This window comes from Micropterus dolomieu, linkage group LG03, assembly GCF_021292245.1.
Source record: "Micropterus dolomieu isolate WLL.071019.BEF.003 ecotype Adirondacks linkage group LG03, ASM2129224v1, whole genome shotgun sequence".
In the NCBI taxonomy this organism is placed as follows: Eukaryota; Metazoa; Chordata; class Actinopteri; order Centrarchiformes; family Centrarchidae; genus Micropterus; species Micropterus dolomieu.
In genome coordinates, this window is record NC_060152.1 from 28,708,068 (window position 1) to 28,716,022 (window position 7,955).

The 7,955-nt window shown below is 42.7% G+C and overlaps 1 protein-coding gene across 1 annotated transcript in view; it reads left to right on the forward strand.

Annotated features, from left to right (window-relative positions):
- rims2a (regulating synaptic membrane exocytosis 2a) overlaps nucleotides 1–7,955 on the forward strand; it is a 152,575-nt gene that overhangs the window by 70,373 nt on the left and 74,247 nt on the right. The window contains exon 4 of the mRNA XM_046044545.1: nucleotides 693–1,642. Within this exon, the coding sequence (XP_045900501.1) occupies nucleotides 693–1,642 (950 nt within the window). The remainder of the gene's footprint in view (nucleotides 1–692; nucleotides 1,643–7,955) is intronic.

Below are 7,955 nucleotides of genomic sequence, written 5' to 3' on the forward strand. Positions count from 1 at the left end.
CCGCGAGATTCACCAGAGACGTTTTGGAAACACACCCGAATTGAGGAGACGAAAGATAAAAGAGATTTCACATGACTTTTAATCAAGAATGTACAGATTTTTACATGTACATTCCTCCCACGGGCAGTTCAAAACCTGAATATCTCATAGATCTCCAATATGCTAGCTGGAGCTCACGTTTCTCACTGAACAACAGAAAGTAGGAAAGTGGAAGCTCTGTAAGAGGAAATGAAAGAGAAGAGGAGGCTTTACAGCTGTTCATTTGTGTGTTTATTATAAAATTGGTTAAGACTACACTTCATCACTTCAATCTACACTTTTTATTACATTTTTTCAAAAAATTAGGCACTTTAATTTAGTTTACTTAAATTTAGAATTTATTATTTGAATAGTTATTATTTATTATCCTTCCAGTTTGATGTGAAAACTGACTGAAATATTATTTGATTTGACAGTCCGTTGTTGACTAAAAACATGTGTTGATACAACTATAGGTTATAGTACTGAATGATAACGCAAGTTCGTCGTTTTGATGTTCCGGACCTTTGCTTCGGGAAATTTTCTCTAACTGGACCTCTTTGAAATCTAATTGAATACCCCTGTTCTATATATTGAAATAATCAGAGAACATCCAGTTCAAAGTGGACAACCATTAAATTCCACTCTTCTGTTCCCCTCTCTTTGATCTACAGGAAACGAAGCCCATCTGCATCCAGGGATCCAAACCAAAAATACGACCAAAGGGAGGGGGGCGACCACTCACAGTATGCCCCGACGGACGGCAGCATGCCTAGATCACCGTCTGACTACGGGGATGGGGACCCTCGGCGGGCTCCGCGGGGCCCACACTTGTACCCAGATGTCGATGCAGCACGGATGGGCTACCGGGACAGGCGGGGCCCCGGACGCTGGCACTCCCAGGAATACCCGCTGGACCAGGAGCTAGATGGACCGCCCAGCGAGTATGACCTCCAGCGGCAGCGCCAGGAGGAATTCCAGACGCGGTATCGCAGCGATCCCAACTTGGCACGCTATCCTGTTAAGCCACAGCCCTATGAGGAGCAAATGAGGATGCATGCTGAGGTGGGCCGCATGAGGCACGAGCGCCGCCATAGTGATGTCTCCCTGGCCTACACGGAGCAGGATGACCCAGGTCCCATCCGGTTATCCCGTCAGCATCTCACCGAGCGCCGGCCTCCTATGGTGGGACAGCGCTCCTACTCTGTCGACCGCTCATCCCCTGGGCCCATGGGTCCCGGCCTCGGAGGCCACAGAACCTCCAACCACAGCCCCCCGACGCCGCACCGTAGCCCTGTGCTGGGTGACCGATCTGGGGACCTGCGGAGAGGTGACCTGGGTGTAGGTGGTGATCCCATGAGGAGGCAGCAACACCACTTGGACCCTAGCTCAGCTGTCCGCAAAACCAAGAGGGAAAAGATGGAGAGCATGTTGAGAAACGACTCTCTCAGCTCAGACCAGTCGGAGTCGGTGCGCCCGCCACCCCCTAAGCCCCACAAAACCAAAAAGGGAGGAAAGATGCGGCAGGTGTCGCTGAGCAGCTCAGAGGAGGAGCTGGCCACCACGCCAGAGTACACCAGCTGTGAGGATGTGGAGATAGAGAGTGAGTCAGTCAGTGAGAAAGGTAGGGGCCACATACACCAACAATCTCTCTCTGTCTACTCTCTTTCTGCTACTTTCTCTGTGTATAGATAGCTTAATTAAGAGTTTCTTTAAACTATACAAATGTACCTTTCTCTGATGCTTTTTCATACTGTTATAAGGCCATCCTATTACTGACACAATGTTGTTGTTAGGAAAGACAGATTTAATTTAATTATAACTGAATTATTGTTGCTATGTGGTGTTCATATTGATTCTTGCAGCTGATGATACATCAGATTCCCCAGTCTACAGTGTCTCTATGTACTTTGTATGTTAGTATGTTCGTATATATGTATTTGTATGTGTAGGGCTCATTTTTTTCGAGGAAACAAAGAAAATTTTAAATGAATTTATTAATTTGATAAAAACATACATTTTATGTGGATTTTTCTCCTTAGAGTGGCTCTTGTGCATAATCAGCTGCTCATCTGTATTTTCCCTACAGTTTCTTTTTTTCTGAGCTTAGCAGGACTGTCTTTTCTGTAAACCGTGTTGAACAGTGAATTCTTAGTAACATCGGTTTAAAACGATCTCCTTCTTTTATAAAATCCCAGCGTTTTCAGTAAAATCTTTAAAAACCGAAAACAATGAGCCTTATGTCTGTGCAAAGCACTATTACATTTTTTTGTGTGTTATCTATGAATCAACTCTAGAGCTTTTGTGCCTTTGAAGAGGAGGCTTGAGTTTCAGTGTGGATGGGTGTTTATGTGTGTGGATGCAATTTGAAATGAATGTAAAACAAATGCCATCGAGGCCCTCTCATTTCGCGGTCAACTTATGGCACATTTCACCAGGTTCTTCCACAGCTGTTTCAAGTGATCGGCCTATTCTAATGGATACTGTTACATAAGTGAAAGATATTGAAAAAGCAGAGGGTGATAAGATGTTTTCCTGCAGGATGCGGTGCCTGCTCTGTTAGTCTTGACTTCCATACTGTTTTGTTCCAGCCTATTCCAGGCTGATGATGTAATTCCTGGTACAGTGGCCCATAAGTAGCAATAGGACTACTACAGTGTACCTAACTTAAGTGGTATGCTAGGTATTGGCTCGGCCTGGCCTGTCCTACTGTTTACTACAACGGGATAATAGAAATGGACATCAGATCGCTCATGGCAAATGTCCTACCTGCTTAGAGACACAAGCGCACTTGTCCAAGTGTATAAACACGCACTGGCAAGCAAACAGTTAGAGTGACTGAATTAAATGCCACTTTGCATAGAATCAACATCAGAAGCAATCGTTTAGGCTGTTCGCTTCTTGACTGTTTCACCTGGTTGACAGTTGTCGTAATTGCAAATTGATTTTGTTGTCAAACCTGTAATTACGGAGGCCTTTACCTTAGAAATGTTAAAAGCCCTATATGCAAAGAAAGGAGGAGGTGCAGTTGACAAACGGAGGAATAAAAGATACAAAAGAGAAAAGTACAGAAGCACAGTTTGCTTTTGTCATTACCACGAGACAAAAACACCTGCCACATGCTCAAAATGTTTAAACTAGAGGAGAGGGAAAGAATTCAGTTGGTCTGCTTTGTTATGTAACTGTTCTCCTCACTAAAGGAGCAGCCCAGCACCAGCGCTACATTATTGATGTGGGAGTTTCCAGGTTTCCAGGTAGCCATGGAATAAAAATAGGGAGAAAAGCAGGCTGTTTTGAGGGTCAGAGTTTCTGTTGTTTCTGTCTGCCTCCTCGACAGGCCAGCCTATATAGGAGAGAGAGGAACAACAAAGGCAAGCATTGCACTGTTGACCTGAATAAGTACAGCTTTCCATACTATACAGAACGTCTTCGGACAGCTGATTATATGGAGCTATCTTTGGTCTTTATTTAGCTATAATTGGCAGTTTCATTAATTTATGACATAATTAAGGCTGCTGTGATATGGTGCATGCAGGGAGTCTGATAAATGGTTCAGGAAATTCTACTGAACCATTTATTTTAAACCAAAGCGTCCTTGTTTGCACCCTGCCAGCGCAGACTTAATTATGTAACAGACAGCAGAGAGGGGATCCAAATTCTAGTCCACAGATTTGGACATGTGACATTCTGAAGTGTATTAATATCATCAATACAACCTTATATAATAAAGTCAGATATGCACTCTGAAATATAATAATAACCATAAACAGAAATGGGTTTTAGGAGTACCTGAAGTTTACTAATGGGACATGTTTAGCGTTGCTGTGGAACTGGCATAGATGTACATCAGCTGAACAAGGTTGCATGGGCATTTTAAATACTCCCAAGAAGACAGGGATCATGATTAAAAACCACTTTTCAGTTTAAAAAGCTGACCCAATCAAGTATGTACTCTAACATGCAAACCAAGCACTCTTTGATTAGCTACCGTAGAGAGCATTTACACTCACCAGGAGTGAGAAAAGGGGGAAAAAAAGCCAGAGCAGCTAAGCAAAGACCATCAACTGTAGTTGCATGTTAGGCCGTAGCGGGAGAGAGATGAAAAAGAGGGCAGAAAGCACCTTTTGGCCATATGTGGCCCGTCAGCGTCTTGGGGTGTGTGCACTCATCTTGGCTGGGCCAGGAGATGGGTGTGTAACAGCAGGCTAAGCAGGGTGCATGTCATGCTCTCAAATCGCCGATACCCCGAGGGGGCCGCTGGGGAAGGGGGAGGGCTTGATGGGATGAGAAGGAGGGTTGACCAAGGGGAGGAAAGGACAAGAGGAGAGAGGGTCTGCCAGCTGTAATGGGCCTGGCTCGTGCCTGCAAGTGCTGGAGACTGATTTATCGCGATGGTCCTCTCTCTGTGTTTTCCTCTTTATTGATTCCCCTGACATGCAGTCCCATAATAGTGCCGAACAGACAGAAAAGGAGAGGTCAGCTTGCTAACTACAGCAGAGAGATGGACATTATGTAGTGACAGCCTAAGTTACATCCTCATTAATGGCTTTTGGAATCTGTTTTTGCACCTTAGTAAGTCTGTTGGGTTTGTTGGGTTTGCTCTCAAGCTGGATTTTAGAATATATTTTTATTAATTTAACCTTTTATACCTTCATGGATAACATCACTATGTTTTGCACTTAATAAAAGAAGTTGGTTAGGCCTTTTGTTTTAGAATATAAGTTCATGTTTTCAAGATCTGTCTCCACCAGGGGTGTAACTTGACACTGTATCACCTTACTAACATGGTAACTATGTTTAAACAAACACACTGTTTCACCCCTGCCTCTTTTCTTCTCTCTCCCCCTGAATTGTAGTAAAAACAGCATCAATAATTAATGATCCAATTAATAGTTTACACTGGTTTTTATTGAGCTGTCAAAGTGATGGAGAGCCTGCTGGTGGTGAACTCCGCCACTGCCTGCGCTCTGCCTTCGCCCTGAATCAGCACTTTGTGGGGCCTCAGAGCCGGGGCGAAACGGTAGGGCTGGGCTCAGACTGCTGATGCTCACAATTTATGGCCGCGATGAGTTTCCTGCTTCCTGAAAAACCACACAGTGCCTCGCTGGGGATCAGTGCCCAATTGTGGCTTGCCACTAGTAATAAAGCTTCTGGGAAAGAAAGGGGAAAGGCTGTACGTACCTACATGCTGCACCCACTCAGATTCTTTTTGACAGACATTGAGGGTAGGCTGGGGAGGGGGTTGGGGGAGGTGGAGAAGTGTGATTGGAGGAAGAAAAGGAACAGGTGAAGGTGAAAGTGTGACATATATAACCTTGAGATAAGCTATATAGCATCTAAATGTAGTATATATATAGCTCCAAAATAGACAAATAAACGCAAACCTTTCATTGTCTTAACAAGATGATTTACATGATGTGTTTCTTCCTCCCCCTAATCATAAAAGCAGGCCTTAAATGCTTTGGACTATCATGGCCACATTAGACAAGTGACTTGTTCAATGGAGAGTGTCTACCCCACTGAACTGGGCTCTGGTGTTAATGCTGCTGACAGAATAGCAGCTGGGAGGCAAAGAGGGTAATCACTGTTGTCAGCTGTTGGTTAGAGGGCCACAGAGGGCAAAGCCTGTCTGGGGACATCCATAATGTTTTATCACAGTGCATAACTGTACAGTAAGTAGTTCTAGCAGTCCCCTACACTGATGGATGGATAGTTATAGGATAGGGAGAGCGGGAAGGAGGAAAGTTTGTTTGGCTCTGCCTGACCTTGCAACTTAGTCACAACTTTGAAGATGAAGACAATTGTAAGCGTGGAAATGTCATTGCAGAGCATTTTACTCTGGCAGGTGTGGATGTGGATACTAATAGCAATTGTGTTGAAACACAATAAAAATAACAAAAGGCAATGATGCTGAAGGTGGGTCACTGTAACCTAAAGAAATGCAATATGTTTTGTAATATAAAAATGTGTATTGTAAAAAAAGCAATTTTACAACTTCTGAAACTATATTGCAAAGATAATATCCAAAACTAGGTCCCAGTTCGATAAAACATGATACTAAAAATATGCCGAATCGGATATTGACACAAGACATAGCTTTAGTACAACTTTTTTTTATTTTCATAGTTTTGGCCATCATTCCCATAGCTGATAATCACTTTGCATATTACCAAATTGCTGAGATATGTGTGCAGAAGAAACTCCGCGTTAGCCAGAATATGGGCAGCTGTGGCTCAGGAGGAAGAGCAGATTGACCATTAATCACGGGGTTAGTTGTTCAATTCCTGGCTCATCCTATTCACATGTGAAAGTGTCCTTGAGCAAGATACTGAACCCCATATTGCTCCAAATGTGCAGGCCAGCTCAATGTATGATTACTTGTAACATTTCAGGTGTGCTCATGTTTTTTAATACCTCCAATTAAGTTGTCTTAGACAATCTGCCTAAACTGTTGTCAGGTTGTAGAATGTGTATCAACTATTACTTTAGTGAGTACAATGTTATAATGAAGGGAATAAAAATGGACAAAGCTATGAAAATAAGAAGTTGTAATAAACCAGAATTATCCTATAAAACATTATCTTTACACAGCGCTTATCCCATGCAGCGTCTTTTTTGTATATTGAAAATCATGTCCTCTTTATTCTCCAGCCCCTCATCACCTCCTCCTCTACATCCAGAAGTATATGCAGTCTATTTTTACGCCTTTCCATCAGGGTTCCCTGATTTCCCTGAGATTGAATCCTCAGCCAGATAATGCCTGAAGGAGGTCTGTCCTGTATAGATCCATTAAGCTCTATAGCTCCTTGCAGGGGAAGTGAAGTGTGGGAAATGTGATGTATACGGCCCAGGGGTTGCACAAGCGCAGTGTTTTCAGATGGCCTTAACTGTGTCTGCAGCCCCAAGGTTCACTAGAGCTACAGTATACATTCATGCAACCACATAAGTATATCAACAAGTGGAAGTGGAAGTCCATGGTCTGCTAAATCAGCACCAAATATGATTTCTGTATTGTTTAAATGGCCACTCCTCATCCTTTATGCGCTTTATTAACAGCATTTTAATGTGGACCAATTCTTAATTCACTTTATTTCTAAATTGTAAAGTTACTTGCCAGTTTAAGCGAATAATATTTAAATTCCCATTGCATAATGGGATGTTAAATGCAGAGGTATGTTACCCACTAAGGTGTCATGACAAACAAACTACTATTCACAGCAGTATGTCTCTGACAACTGAAATGACTTCTCTCTGTCTTTGGACAGACTCAACCTTGAGTCCTCTTTACCTCCACACAACTCTCTACTGGGAATCTTAGCACCACCTTCAGATTCAATGTTTTTCACTCTTTCAAATTAGCTTGGATTTTTAAGCCTCTTAATCAAATTGAAAGTGCTCTCACGTGGGAAAACAGAGCAAGTCCTGTAGAATGACAAAGTGGTTTTGCATACCATACCTTTTCCCCAGATCTAATGCTCACACTGATTTTAAATTTGTCTCATTTAAGATACCTGTGTCTTCGCCTTCTGGCTGTTTGTTTTGACGGAAGCGTCACATCCGCAGCAGCTCCTCAGATAATAGTTAATAGTAATAATAATACTATTAATACTACTTCAATCGAGTTGATGAGAAAAAGTAAAGAAAAATGTCCCAGAAACCTCCATCCTGTAATATCATTATAGAAACGTGCCCAGCCTGTATTTCTCAAGGCTGTAAGTCCACTGGTGCTACTACAGAAGTTATAGTCAGAGCCTCATCTTTCAATTCTCTCCCTGGTGCACTTTAGATTGAGGTCAGTTAAGGCTGTGTGGCACTGCAATCTGAATCCCCAGTTAAACACAATTAGAGATCTTTCCTACAGATGCCGCTACTGTAAGATAAGATAGCAGCATGCTAACTTTGTTTGAACAAAATGTGAGTTGTCTGCTGATTTGCAA